Source organism: Phyllobates terribilis, unplaced genomic scaffold (assembly GCF_046119375.1).
Source record: "Phyllobates terribilis strain yellow unplaced genomic scaffold, ASM4611937v1 Scaffold_5__5_contigs__length_657084704, whole genome shotgun sequence".
NCBI lineage: Eukaryota > Metazoa > Chordata > Amphibia > Anura > Dendrobatidae > Phyllobates > Phyllobates terribilis.
Genome location: NW_027362765.1, coordinates 484,713,954 through 484,738,827, shown reverse-complemented (window position 1 = coordinate 484,738,827; position 24,874 = coordinate 484,713,954). Strand labels below are relative to the sequence as shown.

Here is a 24,874-nt window from a genome sequence, read left to right as displayed (position 1 = left end):
AGCCATATCATACAAACGTTATACAAGCAAACAATACAAGCCATATCATACAAACGTTATACAGGCAAACAATACAAGCCATATCATACAAACGTTATGCAAGCAAACAATACAAGCCATATCATACAAACGTTATACAAGCAAACAATACAAGCCATATCATACAAACGTTATACAAGCAAACAATACAAGCCGTATCATACAAACATTATACAAGCAAACAATACAAGCCATATCATACGAACGTTATACAGGCAAACAATACAAGCCATATCATACAAACATTATACAAGCAAACAATACAAGCCATATGATACAAACGTTATACAAGCAAACAATACAAGCCGTATCATACAAACATTATACAAGCAAACAATACAAGCCATATCATACAAACATTATACAAGCAAACAATACAAGCCATATCATACAAACGTTATACAAGCAAACAATACAAGCCATATCATACAAACGTTATGCAAGCAAACAATACAAGCCGTATCATACAAACATTATACAAGCAAACAATACAAGCCATATCATACAAACGTTATACAAGCAAACAATACAAGCCATATCATACAAACGTTATACAAGCAAACAATACAAGCCATATCATACAAACGTTATACAAGCAAACAATACAAGCCATATCATACAAACGTTATGCAAGCAAACAATACAAGCCGTATCATACAAACATTATACAAGCAAACAATACAAGCCATATCATACAAACGTTATGCAAGCAAACAATACAAGCCATATCATACAAACGTTATGCAAGCAAACAATACAAGCCATATCATACAAACGTTATACAAGCAAACAATACAAGCCATATCATACAAACATTATACAAGCAAACAATACAAGCCATATCATACAAACGTTATGCAAGCAAACAATACAAGCCATATCATACAAAAGTTATACTAGCAAACAATACAAGCCATATCATACAAATGATATACAAGCAAACAATACAAGCCGTATCATACAAACGTTATACAGGCAAACAATACAAGCCATATCATACAAACGATATACAAGCAAACAATACAAGCCATATCATACAAACGTTATACAGGCAAACAATACAAGCCATATCATACAAACGTTATGCAAGCAAACAATACAAGCCGTATCATACAAACGTTATACAGGCAAACAATACAAGCCATATCATACAAACGATATACAAGCAAACAATACAAGCCATATCATACAAACGTTATACAGGCAAACAATACAAGCCATATCATACAAACGTTATGCAAGCAAACAATACAAGCCATATCATACAAACATTATACAAGCAAACAATACAAGCCATATCATACAAACGTTATGCAAGCAAACAATACAAGCCATATCATACAAACGTTATACAAGCAAACAATACAAGCCATATCATACAAACGTTATACAAGTAAACAATACAAGCCATATCATACAAACGTTATACAGGAAAACAATACAAGCCATATCATACAAACGTTATGCAAGCAAACAATACAAGCCATATCATACAAACATTATACAAGCAAACAATACAAGCCATATCATACAAATGTTATACAAGCAAACAATACAAGCCATATCATACAAACGATATACAAGCAAACAATACAAGCCATATCATACAAACGTTATACAGGCAAGCAATACAAGCCATATCATACAAACGTTATGCAAGCAAACAATACAAGCCATATCATACAAACGTTATACAGGCAAACAATACAAGCCATATCATACAAACATTATACAAGCAAACAATACAAGCCGTATCATACAAACATTATACAAGCAAACAATACAAGCCATATCATACAAACATTATACAGGCAAACAATACAAGCCATATCATACAAACGTTATGCAAGCAAACAATACAAGCCGTATCATACAAACATTATACAAGCAAACAATACAAGCCATATCATACAAAAGTTATACAAGCAAACAATACAAGCCATATCATACAAACATTATACAGGCAAACAATACAAGCCATATCATACAAACGTTATGCAAGCAAACAATACAAGCCGTATCATACAAACATTATACAAGCAAACAATACAAGCCATATCATACAAACGTTATACAAGCAAACAATACAAGCCATATCATACAAAAGTTATACAAGCAAACAATACAAGCCATATCATACAAACGTTATGCAAACAAGTGCCACAGCACACTAAGGTACCTGAATATTGAGTATAAACATTATGAACTGCATTACTGCTATATAATAAGATTATTGTAATTGTTTTTTGCTATGTATACCCCTTTTTCACATGTAAAGCAACATGGAATAAATGGCGCTATAATAATAAATAATAATAATAAACAAGGTCCCGTAAAGAGGAACCTACACAAAATTTGCATCCACCATTCCCTTAATACTAATTATTATTTAATAAATACGACTTACGAATCTCCATCTTCCCCAGTTTCCAGCGTCATTCTTCACCTCTTCTGAATCACGTGACTTCAGATCAGAGGCACCAGATCACACAGGGGTTTATGTATGGACCGAAAGTGGCTTTCGCAATGTAGGTCTATGGACTCTCATTCTGAGGCTCCATAACTTACATTAGTAAAAGAAGCACCAACCCACACAGCAGAGTCTCTGTAAGTCAGCAGAGATAAGAAGCGGTCATGTGATCCAGAAGAAGACCAGAGCAGCGCTGGAAAGCAGGGAAGATGGTGATCGGTAACTATTTTACTGATCAAACACTATCTGAGATACATATTTAGCCCCCATTCACACATATGTGTTTAAACACGGACATCTGAATGAGGCCTAAGAAGGCATTTGCAGATTAGTGCATTCTGCAATTTTTTTTCCATATGGACCTTTGGTCCTTGTAGCAATACAGATGTGTGAACTTGCACATTAACAGCTTTGATAAGTTTACAGTTCATGTGCAGTTTGTTGTGCACAGGGACAGAACATTGGCTGACAGTACACAAGTCTGAGCCAGGATTAAGGCTTTATTCACACGACAGTAGAGCAGACACATTTTGAGGTCCGTTTTACAACTGTAATTCTTGGCCTGACTATGGGTCTCCGAACTAACAGTGCCATGGGCAGATATGAGTCTGCTATTGCTGGTCATAACATCCCAGTTAGGCCACGTTCACACGTTCAGTATTTGGTCAGTATTTTACATCAGTATTTGTAAGCCAAAACCAGGAGTGGGTGATAAATACAGAAGAGGTGACGTGTTTCTATTATACTTTGCTCTGATTGTTCCACTCCTGATTTTGGCTTACAAATACTGATATAAAATACTGACCAAATACTGAAAGTGTGCACATCACCAAAAGCTGAGAATTGCACATCAGAAAATGTGTCCTCTAATCACTAATCAGCCATAATACTAAAGCCACCTGCCTACTTTTATATAGTTTCCTCTGCTGCTGCCAAAACAGCTGTAATACACTAAAACATGGACATCACAAGACCTCTGAGGGTGTCCTGTACTATCAAAAACATTAGGGGCAGATGTGGCACCAAAGTCCTGTAAGTTGTGAGGTGGGCCCTCGGTGGACTGCACTTGATCTCACATAGATTGAAATCTGGGGAATTTAGATGCAAAGTTATCACCTTGAACTCTTTTGTCATGTTCCTTGATCCATTCCTGAGCAATTTTTGCTGTGTGGTTGAAGCCATTATCCTGCTGATCAATGCTGGTCACATCCACTAGTGACACCTATGCCAGGAAGGGGTGTACTTAGCAGTAGTGTTTAGGTTGGTTGTATGTGTCAAAGTAACATCTTTATGAATTCCCTGACTCAAGGTTTCCCAGGAAAACATTGTACAAGCATCACACTGCTTCAAAAGTGCCTTCTTCTGTCATCTCTTCCCGGCAATGCACATGCACTAGGGCATCCATACATGTAAAAGAAGTGATGAATCAGAGCAGGACACTTTCTTCTTTTCCCCCATGGTCAAGTTCTGATAATCACATGTCCACTGTAGGAGCTTTTGTTAGTAGACAGAGGTCATCTCTGACTAATCTGTAGCTACGTTACTCCATACTTACAGACAATGTTGTGAAGATTTAGGATCATCGCATTTTTCTATCGTAGCCAGAAACTTGCCTTTTCTTTGGGATCCGACTCAAGTGGGCTGGCCTTTGCTCCCATGTGCATCAATGAATTGATGAGTCTTGGGCACCCACATCTCTGTCACTGGTTGGCTTTCCTTCTACCACTTCATATTAATTATACCCTGAATTACCCACTATTTTGGAGGTGCTCTGGTACAGACTTTTAGCCATCACAACTTGTCAAATTCTATGCCCGGGTGGTGAGCGTTTTTATTGTTACATTTCTGGCGCCTTTTTTTTTTAGACACTGTGTCTGCGAATTTGCATATACAGTGTGTTCAATAAAATGGCGCCGGAGATTTCGGTGGAAATTAATTTTAATTCTCCCCGCCAGCATTCAGATTCAGTCATGGGGGTGGGGGAGCCGCTGATTCACTGATACTGGCTCTGCATTGGGGACAGCTATCGGTCAGGGCCGGGGCGCGGTTACAGCCGCCGCTCTGTATACTCAGAGCGATGACTGAATCATCTCCTCCCCCACCCCCATGACTGAATCCGAATGCTGGTGGGGAGAATAAAGTTCATTTTATCTCCATTGCATTCAACTGCATGCAAACCGGGCATATCTGGAGGTTAACAGCATTATTTCTGGTGACAGGTTCCCTTCAATGTAGTACAAAAATGTACTAATAAAAATGCTTGCCATTCGGGTGTAGAACGGGTTCAATAGCTAGTCCTGGTATATACTCCCCCATCCTTGTATATGGTCCCCCATCTTTGTATATGGTCCCCCATCCTATTATATGCTCCCCCATCCTGGTATATGCCTCCCACCCTGCTTGCACTGCTGTTGTTCAATACATACATACAGTACAGACCAAAAGTTTGGACACACCTTCTCATTTAAAGATTTTTCTGTATTTTCATGACTATGAAAATTGTACATTCACATTGAAGGCATCAAAACTATGAATTAACACATGTGGAATTATATACTTAACAAAAAAGTGTGAAACAACTGAAAATATGTCTTATATTCTAGGTTCTTCAAAGTAGCCACCTTTTGCTTTGATGACTGCTTTGCACACTCTAGGCATTCTCTTGATGAGCATCAAGAGGTAGTCACCAGAAATGGTCTTCCAACAATCTTGAAGGAGTTCCCAGAGATGCTTAGCACTTGTTGGCCCTTTTGCCTTCACTCTGCGGTCCAGCTGACCCCAAACCATCTCGATTGGGTTCAGGTCTGGTGACTGTGGAGGCTAGGTCATCTGGCTTAGCACCCCATCACTCTCCATCTAGGTCAAATAGCCTGGAGGTGTGTTTGGAGTCATTATCCTGTTGAAAAATAAATGATGGTCCAACTAAACGCAAACCGGATGGAATAGCATGCCGCTGCAAGATGCTGTGGTAGCCATACTGGTTCAGTATGCCTTCAATTTTGAATAAATCACTAACAGTGTCACCAGCAAAGCACCCCCACACCATCACACCTCCTCCTCCATGCTTCACGGTGGGAACCAGGCATGTAGAGTCCATCTGTTCACCTTTTCTGCGTCGCACAAAGACATGGTGGTTGGAACCAGAGATCTCAAATTTGGACTCATCAGACCAAAGCACAGATTTCAACTGGTCTAATGTCCAATCCTTGTGTTCTTTAGCCCAAACTTGTCTCTTCTGCTTGTTGCCTTTCCTTAGCAGTGGTTTCCTAGCAGCTATTTTACCATGAAGGCCTGCTGCACAAAGTCTCCTCTTAACAGTTGTTGAAGAGATGTGTCTGCTGCTAGAACTCTGTGTGGCATTGACATGGTCTCTAATCTGAGCTGCTGTTAACCTGCGATTTCTGAGGCTGGTGACTCGGATAAACTTATCCTCAGAAGCAGAGGTGACTCTTGGTCTTCCTTTCCTGGGGCGGTCCTCATGTGTGCCAGTTTCTTTGTAGCGCTTGATGGTTTTTGCAACTGCACTTAGGGACACTTTCCAAGTTTTCCCAATTTTTCGGACTTACTGACCTTCATTTCTTAAAGTAATGATGGCCACTCGTTTTTCTTTACTTAGCTGCTTTTTTCTTGCCATAATACAAATTCTAACAGTCTATTCAGTAGGACTATCAGCTGTGTATCCACCAGACTTCTGCACAACACAACTGATGGTCCCAACCCCATTTATAAGGCAAGAAATACCACTTATTAAACCTGACAGGGCACACCTGTGAAGTGAAAACCATTTCCAGTGACTACCTCTTGAAGCTCATCAAGAGAATGCCAAGAGTGTGAAAAGCAGTCATCAAAGCAAAAGGTGGCTACTTTGAAGAACCTAGAATATAAGCCATATTTTCTGTTGTTTCACACTTTTTTGTTAAGTATATAATTCCACATGTGTTAATTCATAGTTTTGATGCCTTCAATGTGAATGTACAATTTTCATAGTCATGAAAATACAGAAAAATCTTTAAATGAGGTGTGTTCAAACTTTTGGTCTGTACTGTACATACAAACAAAAACAATAAACACTCCTACTCACCTTTCCCCCGCTTCCCTGAATCACGAGATCTGCGTTAAATATTTAAATAAAATGGCGCGTGTGCATACCGTGCTATCTGGCGCTAATTGGTTGAAGACACCGTGTGCGAATCTGTCTTCAATAAAATGGTGCCAGAGATCGTAGTATGCACAGGCATTGACTCTGGTGCCACACTCCTCCTCCAGCGTGGTCCACCCGAGATCGCGGTATGTGTAGGCACTGACTCCGGCGCCATACTCCTCCTCCAGCCTTGTCCTCCGGAGATCGCTGACTCCGGTGACATAATCCTCCTCCAGCCTTGTCTTCATGGTGCCGGAGATCACGGTATGCGTAGGCGCTGACTCCGGTGCCACACTCCTCCTCCAGCCTTGTCCTCCAAAGATCGCTGGCTTCAGCGTCACGCTCATCGTCCAGCTTCATCCTCATGGCGCCGAAGATCACGGCATGTGTAGGCTCTGACTCCGGCGCCACACTCCTCCTCCAGCCTCGTCATCTTCCCTGTCACCTCAAGCCACTGGCCCGCCGGTGTATTAACGCTTGATGTGCCCTTCTGACTCTGATACTGGCTTTAGACAGAAGGACGCATCCAGAGTTATATTTTAGATGTTTCTTGCTTCAGACAAATCAACATCAAAAATTATACTTGCTAATTTTAATGCTGCGTTTTCAGCCAAATCAAGAAGCTGATCCAGTATTACAGAAAAGAGAATAAAAATAATATTTTTTTATTTCTCTAGCGCCAACATATTTTCCATCACTTTACGATTAAGAGGGGACATATACAGACAATATCAGACAATAAAGAGTTTCAGTTACTGTAATTCAACAAATACCAAGAGGAGTGAGGATGCTGCTCTCAAGCTTACAATCTATGAAAAAAATAGGGGGGACACAAAAGGTAAAAAAGTGCTCGTCATGTATGGTCCATCCATCAGTATGATAAATAGGGAAGTTGAAATAATGCTGCAGTCAGTATTTATCTAAGTACAGGTACAAAGTGATGTAGAGTACATGGAAGATATGGAAAACAGGGAATATTTAAATTAGTGAGTAGAGGTGATAGCTAGATAGTGGTAATTAACAGGCTTTTCCGGGGTGGTGCATTCCAGTTATGTTGGTTATAAGTTGTTAGCTTAATGGAAAGCAAAGATAGGGTGGTAGACAGTGAAGAAGGAGGAGGTGTAGAATAGTGCAGAACTGTGCAGAGCTTTGTGGGTGAGAGTGATAAGTTTATATTGGACTGTTGTGTATGGGCAACCAGTGCAATGACTGGCATAGATTGGAGGCATCGGTGTAGCAGCTGGACAGGAATATGATCCTTGCTGCTGCATTCAGAGAGTTGCAATAGTCCAGATGAGAATGAATGAGAGCAACAGTAAGAGTTTTTACAGAGTCAATGGTAAGAAAAGGTCATATTTTAGAGATAGTTTTAAGGTATAGATGGCATGAGCGAGTGAGTATTTGGATATAGGAAGTGAAGAAAAGATCCAAGTCAAAAATAACGCCAGGACAACGGGTGTGCTGTTTGGGAATTATGGTAAAATCACACCCGCAAATGGCAATATCGGGTTTAAGAAGGTTAGTAGATGGAGGAAGAACAAGGAGTTCAGTTTTTGACAGATTCCATTTTAGATACAGGGAGGACATGATGTGAGAGACAGCAGAAAGATAATCCCTGGTGTTTCGTAATAATGTAAGGGTGATGTCGGGAGATGATGTGTATAATTGGGTGTCATCAACATACTACTAAAATGAAATCTGCTGATATTTTGTCCTATAGGGGCGGTCAGTAGAGAAAGCAGGATGGGTCACAGGACTGAACTCTGAGGAACCCCGACAGTAAGGGTAAGAGGTGGGGAAGAAGAGATGCATAGGAATCGAAGAAAATGAAAAGGGAGCAGTAGCCATTAGATTAACTGTATAAGAAGTATAAGTATTAGATTTAGGTGTATTAGAAGTATACATTTTTCCTTTATATTTCCCTTATATCCCCTTTGAAACTTTTAAACCTCTCTTGGCTTTGGCTCAAAAAAAATATGTAAAAAAGCTGTTTTAAAATCCATCTGCAAACCCTTATGAGAAGTTTACCGCTTTGTCGTTTATGGTGTACACTTTCTGCCCGGTGTGCTTGCCAACTTGCCACAATGGGGATGCTACTCAGTTGATGAGTGAGTGTAATTAACTAATCACCTTCCTAACAGTGATCAGGTTAATAAAGGCAGCACATTGCTGCCAGAAAGGAGTGGTTAACCCTGTCATTGCCTCAAACACCTCCTGCGGAGTAGAAGTGTTAATGACTGTGAGAACACATGGCGTGAGATGGCAGCATGGTACAGTGACTGTATTTTATATCTGTCTTAATAAATACTTTCAGCTCGGCATTCACTAACTGAATATTAACCCCAGGCCACTTACTACTAGGGTATGATTACTACAAGATTTACTTAAACCCTTTTCCTGACACATAACAGTGTGTCGAGGCTATAAATGCAGTTATTATACCCTACTGTATTATTCCACAGGCAAATAGCACAATGAGAGGCCGACAAACAAATAACAGAGAAAATTGCTTCCTGACTACAGTCTTATACAATAGGCCCAACGAGTATGATTGACTATAAGGATTTGTTCACACTTTACGTATTTTCTGTAGATTTTCCATTCAGAGTTTTAGAAAGTAGCATCAAAATGGATGAGAAGCCAAAGTTCATATTTAATCCATTTTTATGGCTGATTTTTCTCATTGGAATGAATTGAATCCACAGTAAAAACACAATACTGCTGAGTTTATTGCAGAATTTATTTTAAAAAAAGAATTAAAGTGAATAAAGAAAAAAAATAATAGATTCTTCTGCTGGTGATTCCAGTGACAGACACATACAGAAAATGGCCCCTGCGCAAGAACAGTATATAGGCCCTTTGCAGTCTGAAAGCTCATTATAATGCACAATTCCACTTGTTTTGGAGGTAGGATTTGGCCCCCTTACCTCTTAGGCCCCTGTGCACAGACTGCATCAATGTTATGTCCACCCCTGGGTGATTCCTTTGCTCTTAGAAGGGTGTCCATACTAATCTTGGTGCACCTCGGCCTTCTGTGGAGATGTTCTGGTCCATGTGACCTTTGCGGCCAGGATGGTACAAAACCAGAATGGAAACCCTGCTAAAAGTGGAGGCGTCATCAGCAGAGGTTAGTATCTTCTTGTTTTTATTAACTAGAGGACACTGCTGCTCCTCACAATTTGGGGCATTTCTGACGCTACAGACTTCCCTACAGGTTATTGTTTATTTGTTGTGGCAAGTGCTGGCAGCAGATATGCCAGGTGTGAGCATACCCTAAGGTTACATTCTCACATAGCACCTCCACTGCGGACCTCCTGAAGCTGCACAGATATCCGTAGCAGCGTTTTCCATTGAGCATCTCATTGCGAAGAAGGGGATTCGCACATCTCATGTTTGCATTGCAAATGGTGAAATTTGCATCTACATCTGCAGCATAAATTCACATGCTGCAGATTTCAAACCCAAAGTTCTTATCAATTTACACTGTGGATATATATCTCACAGCATGTGCATGAGATTTCTTAAAAACCTGATGCCCAATGATGGCACTGTATAATGCAGGGGATTTTCTGTACACGAATAGGCATGGTACACTTGGGTTTGTACTGGAATTAGACAGAACTTAAAAGGGTTGTCCACCTAATATTGATCACCTATCTTTAAAATAGGTAATCAATATCAAATTAATAGAAGTCTGACACTTGGCACCCTCACCAATTAGTTGTTATTAGCTCTGGTGGTGGCTGGGTACAAACACTGAACAGCACATGTGTGCTCAATGTGTAGCGACCATTGCCGAGAACAGCAGATCAGCTCCTATTCTCTTTAAGCTCAGCTCAATGTGTCGCGGCTGTTGCCAATAACTGCAGATCATCTCCCATGTCTAATAGGCGCTGATCTGCAGTTCTCAGCAGCAGCCACGACACATGGAATAGAGTTGTGCTGTTCAGATCCATTCAATATTTACATCCGGCCACTTCTTGTGCTACCAGCAGCAGATTGGTGGGGAGTTGGGTGTAGGACCTTCGCCGATCCGATACTGATGACCTACCAATTAGTCATCAATATTAGATGCCTGGATAAGCCTTTTAAAGTGTATCTAATACCAGTACAAACCCTGTCTATCGCCAAAAGCCTCTGCTTTCATACAAGTTACATAGAGGTCATTTTATAAAAAAATCAACAGAAAACCCAAAGCTCAAAAAGATGTCATATGAGGTATTCTCCCCTACAAGCGCTGTGCATTGTGAATGACGCCTTAAATACAGTTTTTTACCCAGAGGCAGGACAGCTGTCAGCATTGTGCACTCTTAACATCAGATTAGCCATTTGTACCATAAATGTCAGATTATCTATCATGGCAGATCTTATTTTCAAGAGCGTGTCAGTCAGTGATTAGCCTTTTTGACTCAGCTGACATTTATTTTTAATATATGTCCATGATTCACACATGCAGTTTCTGATGCAGTTTTAGTTTAATTTTTTTCATGCAATGTTTTATGCAAATGCAGGTATGGATACAAAAGAGATGGTAAGTATCTATTGTGAGGCAGTGACTGGGATCGTATACGAGGAACGGTATATATCCCCCAGAATGTGCACAGAGACCTATTAAATCCATTGGAGTGCATTGAAGTCACGGACACACCTGCGGCTGCAATGCAGGAATGAAGGTGAGCAATGACCTGGTCAGACTACTTGGCTAAGGCAGATTAAGTAAAACCCGGCTGGTCCTTCTTTTTTTTGGAGGAGGCTACAGGAAGGCAGTGGGGCGGCCTCCTCCCTCCAACCCGGGTTTTCCAGTGGCTCTTGCCACAGGGCCTTTAAAAAACCCTGCATTAAGGATTAGTGGTGTTCTATGTTGGGACCTGCTAGGAACATAGCAGGAAAGCTTGGCATGCCTGTGTGTAGCTGAACCTACTCCTGGGAAGGCTCTGCACCCGCCAGGCTCCGAGCGGCCCGCCCGTGGCCGTTGCCCACGGCAACCGTTGTTATGGACTGATGTTAACCCGGCTTCGAACCGGAGGACTTTCTGTTTTACCTGTTTTACCCGTGTGTGCAGAATAAAAGCTGCTTATGTTGGACTTGCTTGGGTTACTGCCTCAGTTACTGCACGGTGTGAACACCGCCGCCTTACAGCTTGGTGGAGAAAGTGGGCATTGTGACTGAGGCAGCATGACCACAATCCAGCCGTCCACCTTTCAGCCCAACCCTGTGGACAAAATGGAGGAGCTGTAAGGCGGCGGTGTTCACACCGTGCAGTAACTGAGGCAACGGCCACGGCGGGCCGCTCGGAGCCTGGCGGGTGCAGAGCCTTCCCAGGTGTAGGTTCAGCTACACACAGGCATGCCAAGCTTTCCTGCTATGTTCCTATCAGGTCCCAACACTGAACTGCACTAATCCTTAATTCAGGGTTTTTAAAGGACCTGTGGCAAGAGCCACTGGAAAACCCGGGTTGGAGGGAGGAGGCCGCCCCACTGCCTTCCTGTAGCCTCCTCCAAGAAATGAAGGCCCTGCCGGTTTTACTAATCTGCCTTAGCCAGATAGTCTGACAAGGGCATTGCTCACCTTCATTCCTGCATTGCAGTCGCAGATGAGTTTGTGACTGCAATGCACTCCAATGGATTTAATAGGCTTCTGTACACATTCTGGGGGATATATAACGTCCCTCGTATACGATCCCGGTCACTGCCTCACAATCTCATTTCTTCATGCTTTCTTTTTTTATGGTTCCATTTCAAACTTTAGGTTAAAAAAATTCACCAAGAACTGCAAGTGGAAACTCAGCCGTAGGCTATTGTCACACAAGCGTTTTCTTTTCTCTCCATCCAAGAAAATCGATCTGACTATGCTAATCAGACTCTGATCACAGTTTGATCAGAGTAGAATCCACTTTCTCCATTCTGTCAGTCCGTGAAAACCGGACCTCACTCGGATGTTAGCTGAGTCAGATCCGATTTTTTTCACAGACCCGTAGATAGGAATGGGCAAGTGTCATCTAATTCTCAGAGGCAAATTGTGCATTTTTCCGGTCCCAGGAAAAAATCGGACATGTGCACAACCCCATAGAGTAACATGGGTACAAGTGGTATTCATCAAAACAACTGATAGCACTTGTCCGATTTAAGCGGTCTTGTGCACACGTCCTTAGGCTGTGTTCACAAGTAAAAAAAATAGCAATTGGATACTAATGAAAACTAAAGGGTGAGAGATTATATAGTGGAGAGTCTCATGTCATCTGAGTGTGGTCCGATTATTTTTACAGCCCTATAAAATTTCATGGGTATGATTGCTATCAAAGAAAACTACGGATAGCACTCGCCTGAGAAAATCGGTCGTGTGCATGAACCTTTACAGTGGAAAAGTGCCACAATGTTAAAAAAAAGCGGAAGCTGTCTAATAAAGAAAAGAAAGGGAGAGAGGAATATGTATATGCACTGCTAGGTTTGGACTTTATCAAACAGCACCCTCACAGTTACAGTAATTGTTCCTACAGCGTTAAATAAGGAAAATGCAGCAGAAATCTGCAACTTCTAGGACATGATGCTTTTTCTATTTGCTATTAATAGTGATTTTATAAAACCTGACTCACTTTCATTGTAATACGTGCTATTGTGCTTTTTGGTAGATTTAGGCTCAGTTGAGGTGAGCAGTGAACTTTCCGGACCAGCCTTGTTTAAATTGCATATATATACACGATGCGTCAGCACACTGCGACTAATGAATACATGAACTCCAATATTGCTGCAAACATTAAAAACGTAAAGGAACTTAGTGTTTTTGGATCAAAGACCTTTACGTTTTTAGCGTTTGCAGCAATATTGTGCTCGCCCGCATAGTGGACAGGTGCAGGACATATCTGCTATTTACATGCACTAGTCTGGTCCGTAAATCAAACCAGGTTAGAGCAGGATGCAATGTTTTTCATGCAGACTTGAGATCCATATGGAAAATATCCCATGTGCATTGGCTTATAGGCTAACATTGGTCCGTGTGCTGTCTTGGTGTGGTCTTTTGCCAACACAGATAGCAAACAGCCCCAAAATACACCCGTGTGAATTTAGCCTTACAATAGTATCTAGGGACGGGCTCTTGTCTCAGAAAATCTACATGCATATATTTTGTGTCTGAAAATTCTGTGTAAATAGCTGATAGCAAACTGTTCAGTGTTCTCCTACTGAACCTTAGATCAGATCAATCAATGACACTCGCACAGATAATAACATTTTTCTGGCATTTTTACTATTTTTGTTCTGGCCAAATGTTATCTGGAAATCAATAAGAAAATATCAACTACACACTATGGTGTGTTTTTTTGTGGCCGTCCTTCACACTTATGGTACTTTCCGTTGAGTCCCAGGCTATGGTCTATGACAGTGGTGTTTTTCATTCCCTTTCCCATAAATGCATACAAAAAAAAAAATCTGCAATAAAATATAAAAAAATGGGAAAGGTATGACAATCCTGAAAATCTTTTCTTTGCAAGCCAGAATAAGTTTGTAATCATCAGAATACTAATTTATCCTCTTGATTTTGGCTGATTTGTGGTTGATCATTCACCTTGAGTCATATTATTGGGCATTCTTGTAGATTGGACTTGTTGCATTGGCACAAATAATCCTTGTTTTTTGTGGAATAATTTGATTTACCCAAAATGCTACATTACTTTTCAGACTTGCACATTTAGATTAGCAATAAGGATGGTGCGGTATAGTCTTAGGTATAATGGGCAATGATGTCATCAGCTGAACATCATGAGAACAACTGCAGAAAGGTAGAAAGAGCTCTGATGCAGAATAGCATGCTGAACTGTCACCTTTGTACTGATATGGTGCATATTGAGCATGTAAAAGCATTCTGTAGAGGTGGATTAGCAGTCTAGCAACTGGTTAGAAGACCCTGATATGAGCAGAGGTAGAGCATGTGAAGGGATCAGGAGCATTACACACTGAGCTGTGCTATCACTGAGGAGGCTGTGGAGGAGATGCCTGCACTCCAGTCTCTACTCTCCAGAAGCTCCTGTAGACGCAGCCTCTCTCTGCCTGTGTCTTGCTCCCTCTGTGCCTCTTTCTGACGCAGATATCTGGAAATCACCCTGTACCAGGGCTTAGCTCTCTGAAATCGTAGTCATTCTGACGGAGGGAGGGATTTTTGTTCTTCTAGTTGGAGATCATGCATGCAAATACTCTCTGGCTCTGCCTGTGATTGCTGCCACTCTCTCTAGTAATCATCCTGGTGGACATCTACTTCTCCAGCAGCTGACACTTTCCAGGACCTCAGTGTGGTGGTGACCTGTAGACACTGGTAGCCCAGGGGCTAAGGAATTTCAGGCACAAAGGCAGCATCTGTTTACGATTGGAAAGGTGGATCTTCTTCAGCTTTAGGGACCTCCTCGTTGGATGGAAGAAGTGAGAAGCCTTCAGGAGACTGTGATTCATTCCCACAAAGGGGTCTCGGGGATTTAAATGCAGAACGGATACAAATACCTTCACAGGGAGCTGGAAGTCGAGTAGGAAGCTTGAGTGCGGACGCGAAAGGGAACTTCTTGTAGGTGCATAGGGCGTCCGACCTGTTGTGCGCAAAGTAAGTTGGAGAAAGTAGGAAGAGGTTGATCCTTCTCTGGAGGGGGTTAAATTGACCGGGAAGACGACGAAGGGAGAAGAGAAGGCAGCAGGAGCCCCTGCCGGGAATATGGGCACATTGCGGGACTTGCAGTACGCTCTGCAGGAGAAGATTGAGGAGCTCCGGCAGAGGGATGCTCTCATTGACGAGCTGGAGCTGGAGTTGGATCAGAAGGACGAGCTCATCCAGAGATTGCAGAATGAGCTGGATAAATATCGTTCTGTAATCAAACCTGCAACCCAGGTTCACAAACAAACTTCCAACACCTTAGGGGAGCAGAGGACCAAGAGGCAGGCTATCTCAGCTGAGCCAACTGCTTTTGACATCCAGGATCTCAGCCATGTCACTCTTCCTTTCTACCCCAAGAGCCCACAGTAAGCAGCAATGTGTCCTTGTAGCATCCTGTCTGTGCTAGTTCAGTGGTCTCTGTATTGTCTCTGTCCATCCACCTGTGTATAGACAACCTACTGCACCTTCTACTTTCCATTTCTTTCTTCATCCTCTGCAGTAATGTATAACTAACACTTCTGTATCGACTGTTATGCACATTTCTTCCCCCCAAAATCCACAATAACTGCACCCACCTATGTGTTGTTATCAAATGTCCAGGTATGTGAACCTACATACTTTTTATGTTTAAAAACTCTATGTTATGTACCAAATATTGTGATAACTTGGTGCAAGTTATTTCTATATGGATTTATGTTTAGACCATCTCAATGAGCTGGGTGTAGTATTCGGGCACTTGCCTAGATGGGGTTAAGAGATTTAAGCATGTGCAATCCTGCTGGTAACGGAGCAGTTGACACATACTGTATTGATGCCCATAGTGGAGCACTTTTCTATAAACTTTGTGATTCAGGCATGAAGAAGAAGAATTTATCTCCACTTGGTCTTTTTGTGTAGGATTTTTTTTTTATTAAAATCACGGATGAGTGTGTCATAGACTGGCATTGTGTTGTCAAGACCAAGACACAAGCCATGTATGTATATGACCAAATAAAGTGACTTCAGCTTTATTCTTTCTGAAATATTATCCTCCAATGTTAAGAAAATGTAAATAATTTAATGAAAACTTAGACATCAAACACAACACAGTTCATCAATATTTCCCATGTGGGTTGATTATCCAGTAGATCAAGAGGCGTGTGCTCAAATTATTCCAGGGGCTGAATACTTTCATTTCCACAATCCCTCTTATTAGGGAAAATGACTTGAAGTAGAGTAAAATTTGCTTGGCTAAGTTATACAACTTATGGATCTATATGCCCCTCAATTTTACTCTTTCCAATGAGTCACTTAACTTGGAGAGTTTGTATTAGATCCAAGTTAAAACAAATGAGCACGATGACTAGTAAAAAACGGAATTTCACCAGATATGACTATGGTAAAGATGGTCTACTAACATCATACACCTTTTTGAAACAACTGTCCATTACATTGGCTTTCAGAGGGATATTATCCTCTATTTACTGGTGATATCACAAGATGGTTTGTGACACGTGGGTTGAACATTCATCGTTTGGTGAGCATCCGGCTCTTCCACTTGTATCTATTATTTATATCAATTGATAAAACACTGGAACATACCCTGAATATATTAATGACATGAATTCCTATCTAATGACACTGTTGCATACGTGTCAATACCAATGACTTATATCCAATGAGTTGAAGAATTCATGGGATGAAAAGCTTTAGGTTAACCAAGGACAAATCCAACAATGTATACATCATATTGTATTGGGCTATGACTGCAAGCACCATTAAAACTGAACGCTGCATTGAAAGAGTATTAAAACCAGTGGTTTCTAACCTTTTGCTCTCCAGTGGTTGCACAACTATAACTCCTAGCATACATGTTGAGAAGTGTCGTTGTATGACAGCTCGAAAGCCACAGGTTAGAAATCATGACTTTGGGGCACAAAATGACCAACAGATACATACAACAAATACTGTGCAAACTATCTACAGTACAGCCATACACGCACACCCCAAACACAAACGTACACATGCCCATAAACCACAATCATACACACAAGCAAACACAAACCTACACACACAAACACACACCATCCACACGGATACACAGAAACATATACACATACACAACCATACACAAAAATACACAAACACACACACACCACAACCAAGAATACACACACAAACATATACACAAACATACACTCACATCATGCACACTCACCACAAACACACACACAACCATATACAAACAACACAAACATACATAACACAAGCATATACACATACACTCACTCATCATAAACACTCACACAAACATACACAACCATACACAAACATACATATATAACACACAAGAATACACACAAACATACACTCACATCATGCTCAACACAAACATACACATACACAAGCATACGCAAATAACACACAATCATACACACACAAACATAACAAATACACTAACATACACATACACTCACATCAGACACACTCACCACAAACACACACACAACCATATAAGCACAACATACACCCCCCACACACACACATGCACACAACAACACCACCAATTATATGTAAGTCATTCATTTTCCTCTTTTACCTCCTCACACTTAGACGTATTACAGGGAACACATGGAGTCTGAAAATAGGATGAATTGCTATCAGTATGCTATCAACAGCAAACGGGAGAATCACTTCTCAGCAGGGTAACAGGTAGCGAAGCACAATGATTCTGCCTGAAAGCAGCTTCGATTTGCTAAACACTTTCCGATCACGGCTCACAGTAACAAAAAGAGAAAAATGTTATATCACTCCATTTACACGACAAATCTGCACACTCCAAAATTTGGGGCTTTTGATCCTTTTTTTTTTTTACACAATGCAGTTCATCCGATTCTTCTATATTCAGCCGGTGCTGAATGCAGTTTATATAATCACAGCGTGGGTTATCTGAATGCATTCCCTAGAGAGAGTGATAAAATCCTTCAGAATTAAGCTCGAACAGCAGGGACAGTTTATAAAATCCTTGGGGATTGCCAATGTCAATCACTAAAAGAATGCTAAACCACATTTACTTTCCCTCTCATGCTTTCATTAGTTTTTCTGCAGTATCTCCCATCAGTTAATATGTCAGGGTAGTGTGCAGATATCTATAGCTTAATATGATGTATAGGATTTTACACTGTGCATTTCCGGGATAGTTACTATCGTCCTCTCCTTGCCTTATATTATACCATATGTCCTGTTCATTAGGCAATAAAGAAGCACCTTCATGAAGTAATTGAGTATGATTTCCTGGTAGGATTGATGGCAGAAAACAATTTATGGCCTTATTGTTGCTGTTGGCTGATTCCGAGGCATGACTATATTTCGTTCCGTCTGCCTAGCAATGGAGGTTATGCCTGGTTCCCTAGCAACAGGAGGCTAACATTGGAATGCTGTGCTCTGAGGCATGGAATGCTGATATTCCTACACTTCTCCATTCCGCACCACGTCTGTCTGCTGCCTGTCAATGGGACCCTTTCTTTTTCTTCTTGTAGACTCACCTGTCTGCTTTTATTCCACGCTGTATGTCAGGTGAACCCTGTCTCTATTCTGTTATGCCCTTTCATTCTTCTTTAGTCTTTCCAGTCACATCAGCCTCTCGCAGTTCCATTATTTTTTTATTTATTACCTGTACGTGTTACTGTAGTGCTGGGAATCCATCTCCCATTATACCATGTTAGATGTGCCACCATTTGGTGTTTTTTTCATTATTTTGTTGGGGCCATTGAGGAGCAAATATTTTAGAACTTGACTTTTTTTTTTACTGTTTTTTTACTGATAAAGTATTTCTGATATTTAAAGAAGCAAGTAATATGACCAGTAGATTAAAATTGCTTATAGCCCAGGGACTAATGAACAACTGGTTGTACAATTGCTATCATAAGCCAATATCACAGTCCAAAAATTTGACTGCAGCATCCAATGAATGACATCAGAACTCAAGAAAACATCAGCGTCACCTTCAAAACTTTAGACATGTGCTAACTTTCTCAGATTGTTATTCGTCCTGTAAGGTCCTCCAAGGGTACTGTCGTTAGCGTATGGCCATACCCTTGGTTGTGATGGTGGTTTTAAGCAGAGAACAGTGGCAAGACACCATCTTGACATCACTTTACTTGGAAGTTGGTCACACCTAAGACTAAACCAGGACTTTTAAAGGGGTGATCCAGTCACAAGAAATTGATGACCTGTTTCTACAATAGATCATCAATATCAGTTTGGTGGTTGTCCAACACCTGGTGCTCCCACCAATCTGCTGTTATTTGCTCCGGCAGTGGTTAGGTGTAGACACTGAACAGAGCTGTACTGGGCAGCTAGAAACAACGTGTTGCTGACGAGAATTGCACAACAGGGAATACACATTGCTCATTTGTTTTACTTGCAGGCGGACACTACACACTAAATGGAGTTGAGCTCCGTTCAATGTCTGCATCCAACTGTTTACCGACAACTTCTCCCTGTCCATGTTGGTGATGCTCAGATGTTGCTGCTCTTGCGTCCTACACAGGCCGAGTAAGCCTGGGTCACACGGATCAATTATTATGTATCACAGGTGAGGAGAAGGTGGAGAACAAAATTTCTCCATCGTGTCCATTGTGTGAGTCCGTGGAAATCGGACTGCACTTGAATGTCAGTCCGATCTTTTCAACGCACCCATAGACTTAAAGGGGTTTTCCCTTGAACAAAAGTTAATTCTAATTAATAGATCTTGGAATAATAATAACTTCCATGTTCCAGCAAGGTCAGATACAGCCATTATTAGCAGAGGCATAATTATAAGATTATCTCAGCACAGGGGCATTTTTTTTAAACACGTCCAATTGTGGAAATTATTATTATTATTCCAAGATCTATTGATTAAAATGAACTTTTTTTCATGGGAAAACTGCTTTAAATGGGTGCGTCTCATTTGATTTGTGCAGCAACTGGCATCCTGCTGCAATTTTTTCTCATGCCAAATCGGTATGAAAAAAAAAGCTGATCAGCCCCATAGAATAACAATAGTCCAAGTGCTTACCGATAAAACATTGGATAGCACTCGTCCGATGTATACGATCGTGTGAGTGAGCCCTAAGAATAGGAAGTCTCCCACCGTGACACATTGGCAGGAATTCTTCTTGGCTGTATGTTAGGCGAAACATCACAACTACAAATTGTAGTGGATCATACCCGCCAGGGTACAACACATTCAAAACCAAATAAACACGCAATAACATATCTAGCAAATCAACATAATCTCACAAAAAACATGAGATGATGTGTGACGTGATGCTTTGGATCAAAGATGTAATTTTGAGAGGTTGTTCCATTTCAAATATTATTCCTCCAAATACCCAAAAAAGAAAAAAAAATGAGCACTCTCTGTCTCGTGTTGAAGCCAATCATTGAGCTCAGTGGCTCTAGCTATGTAGATGGCACAAGCCGCTGAGCGGCACTGCCAATGTGGCATCAGCACAGACAAAGGCTGGAGACCGGAGCAGCTGCAAGAGGCAGCGCTGCACCCTAGGAGGGGGATTAAAAGCTCCTATTTGTTTTTATTTTTTTTTTGCATTCCACAAACTATGAAGGAAAAGACTCTGTAACGTGACAACCTTTTTAACACTTTTGGGCCCAAATACAAAATGATTTGTAGTACTGGTTCTTTCATAAGCTGCAAAGATAATTTTTGCACCCTTTGTGGCTCCACGGTCCTCATGTACCTGCCACCTCTACACTCCCCTATATCTACCATCCAGTGTCGCCTGCACTTTTTATACTTCTGATCACCCTCATTGTTGCGAAACATCTTTCCGATCACAAGTGTTGTCCCGTCTTCTGAATCATTCTTTCCATATGAATTTTTCTGTAACTTTCGCTGTCAACTTTTTGAGGACAACAATAATCGTAGTGAGAAAGTTGGTGCCAAGTAGTTGATCCACTGTCTCTTGGCTCTTTGTCTCTGAATGAATGGTATGAATATATTCTAGCCACATTGATATTCTTTTATCTGAGGTGAGTGAGATGATTTATGAATATAATTTTCCTTTATGAGTTCAATAATGAGACGGACTGTCTCGAAAAAGCCCAAAGAACCATAAACTGTGAATACAAAGACACGGTGATATTCTCCTATGTCACATTGCTCATATTTTTTCATTTGCCTGTCATGTATTTATATCTTTTGATCCTATCAATGAATTCACTGTCTACAGAACATTTAAAGGAAATTGTCTTTTGCTATTCTGGAGAAAGCATCTAACCCAAGTGTCACGTATAGTGCACAGTGATAGTTTATACCCAGAATTGTCCGTTTGGAAGAAAGGAAATGATCCTTTCAACCTGTTTCTCAAAAGGTTTGCTCTGAACAAACAGAACAGCCATCCTTTGAAATTTCTAGAGAGAATTTTTTTTAAAGGAAAACAAGTCTATAAATATGAGACACCACCAGATAATTACATGTGAAGTCATACGTTTAGGTCTAGATTATCAAGCAATGCTTTATTATTAACTTTTCCCAAAATGTAGAACATAAGAAATACCAATATTTTAGAATAGATAAATGGATATTTGCAAAATATCTGTTTTTATAACTATAATCTATTTAGGTTTTCTTTGGGAATGTTGGTATCCAGGCAGCCGTCGCTGATATGTCCATTGACTTGTCCATTGGCTTGGATCGGGCATCATGTATCAGCTGTCACGTCCCCTTTAAACAAGCATTCCTCCTATCAAAGATTTTATCCTCTTAGTCATCGTATTATATGGCACTGTGTACTTACAATTGTTCATTTTGCCTTTCTATTCTATTGCCTTTAATATTGGTTCTTATATGCATTTTGAATAAAATACTTGTAATATCATTCCCACCTATCTGAGGCCCAATAAATATATTCTTGTTACATCAGTTTGCTGAGTTTCACAGTTTTCAATAAGTTGCCATGGTTACAGATCACTAACAAGTCTTGTTTGCAGTCTTATCTTTAAGTCTTGTGCTACTCCTGATTTACAGCCTGAATTACATGCCAAAGTTTCTGCACATCCACAATTCAGATTATCCCTAGCGACTCAGTTCCTATAACACAGGGATGTCAGCTAAATATTTATTTTTTTTCTAAATCCGATTATCTATGTTGGCTTATAAATGAAATCTGTCAGCAGGCCTTTGCTACGTAATCTGACAGCAGCATTAGGTAGGGGCAGAGACCCTGATTCCAGCGATGTATTGCTTAGTTTTCTGGCTGCAACAGTTGGGATAGAATCACTGTTTTTTCAGCTGCAGATCTAGCAGTGCTCTGAATGCTGAGCTGTGTATAACCCCACCCACACCCCTGATTGGCAGCTTTCTGTATACACTGTATAGTGACAGAAAGCTGCTAATCAGTGCTGGGGACAGAGGTTGGACTAGGATGCACAAGGCCAGTTGTCCTGTAGTGATAATCTCCTGCTGATAAAATGCTGATTTAATTAAAACAGCAAAACACAGCCCATTAAGTGACACATCGCTGGAATCAGGGTCTCTGCCCCTACATCATGCTACACTTATATTGCATAGCAAAAAGCTGCTGACAAATTCCTTACAAAGACATCATATGTCTAAAAGGGAATGACCAGATTACGCTATGTGTGTATATTGAGCCGGTAAAGATTTCTGTGAGATTTCATGTCAGAAATGTGCAGAATTTTGAATGCAACACTGGGTTATAATACAGACGGTATCTCCGGGTCACAAGATTGCTCTTATCTGTATCAGAGATTCAGATTCAGCCATGGATGATGGCTCGCAGTTCTTTTCTTCTCATCAAAATGATGGATACCATGATGGAACAAAACAGACCCCGTTATTAGTCAGTGGGGTCCATCAGGAAGCGATTGTGTGCGCTGTGCGGCAGATCCGGCGCTGTCTTTTTCAGTTCCTATAACGGAGCAGAAGACTGGAAATGACAACTCAGCCTAAGTAATGCAATGTATTGGAAAACTTTGTGCTCAGATTAACCCTATGTGTGAACTGTAAAATTCATTCTTTATACCCATAGATAACTGTGTGGTTGGAAGGTGGGGGTCAATGGTCGGAGCATGCACAACCATAAAGAGGTTTATTTAAGAGATATTTACATTTCTATTTCTACCTTTCGAAACCAGCTCATGCGATAATTTCTGCCATCGGGTGGAAGTTAAGAAACGTTATCGTCCTATTTAAGTTGGTGGGAGCTGCAGCTGCTATGACAGCGAAAGACTCGGCACAATGTTTCCTAGACTGGATCACATAGTCCAGAGGACGTTATCTGCAGCGCTTTGTTGTACCCCAGGAGGGCGCTGCTCATTTTTGTTCTTCCAGATTTTAGGCACATTGACCAGTAAGTATATATAGAAGTGTTTATTCTCCGTGGTTCTCTTCATGTAGAGATTTTTCCATGGGGCAATGAGTCAAGTTCTTGGTAAATTGTAACCTGTGACAAGAACATATTATATAGATTTACAAAACTGTAATATGAGTTGAATGCAGTATGGTAATATCTATTAAATCCATCACCTGAGGTCCAGAAATCTCACTAATCCGGAATGTCAGGAATATCATAAAGTCCTAATATTATGACACTTGTTTTTTTGGGGTGGGAGACAAACAGGTGGACTAGATGTGAGGCCGGGGTCACACCAGCGTATATATTCTCTCATCCGAGAGAATCAGGTTGACTATGCTAATCACATTCTGATCAGAGTGTGCTCATAGTGGGATCCAATTTTCTCAGATTTGGAGAAGATGAAAAAAAAATTCTCCATCTTCTCCATTCTGTCAATCTGTGAAAATCGCACCGCACTCGGATTTCACCCGAGTGCAGTCCAATGGTTTCCCAAAGACTCATTTACTTGCATGGCCGAGTGCGATACAAGTATCGGTGCAAATTGGGCATGCTGTGACGAGGTGTACCCAAATCAGGACGGTCCTAACCACTAGTATTACAACCTTACAGTACCATGTATCAAAGTAACATCAACGTGAATAAGGGCCAAGTAGGACCGGGTTCCAATTATGGACACCCAGTAATGTTCTTTGATTAGGGTATTTTAAAGCAGACTGTAAGTTAGCAAGGAGTGCTGTAGAATACCTGCAGGATCAACCTACTCAAGATTTGTAGTGAGTAACCATAGAGACAAATAGGTCAACATGGGCGTTGTAGGCACAAAACGGTAGAGAGTTTTAAATCAAGACTATTCCAAAGTTGCTTCATTCTCTTTTTTAATTTGGTCCGACAAATAAGAATCGATCACAATATAGCCGATCCTTTGCACCATCCGCCTACCCGAGTTTACTGGAGAAATGGGAGTTGGTTTGAAAAAATTTTAAGATATTTATATATATTTAATTTGACTGCAGCAAAGTGGAAATTGAATGTTTCAACTAAGAATGGGCAGGAAAACTATACAGTACAGACCAAAAGTTTGGACACACCTTCTCATTTAAAGATTTTTCTGTATTTTCATGACTATGAAAATTGTACATTCGCACTGAAGGCATCAAAACTATAAATTAACACATGTGGAATTATATACTTAACAAAAAATTGTGAAACAGCTGAAAATATGTCTTATAT

The 24,874-nt window shown here is 40.7% G+C and overlaps 1 protein-coding gene across 5 annotated transcripts in view; it reads left to right on the top strand.

Moving 5' to 3' along the window:
• PRKG1 (protein kinase cGMP-dependent 1) overlaps nt 1-24,874 on the top strand; it is a 1,639,061-nt gene that overhangs the window by 261,125 nt on the left and 1,353,062 nt on the right. The window contains exon 1 of one of the 5 annotated variants that reach the window (XM_073685488.1): nt 14,445-15,646. The exons of 2 other annotated variants lie outside the window; for them this stretch is intronic. In XM_073685488.1, the coding sequence (XP_073541589.1) occupies nt 15,342-15,646 (305 nt within the window). In that variant the 5' untranslated portion in view covers nt 14,445-15,341. Of the gene's footprint in view, nt 1-14,444; nt 15,647-24,874 lie in introns of those variants that run through there. 2 more of the 5 variants (XM_073685489.1, XM_073685492.1) reach the window with 2 other exon arrangements.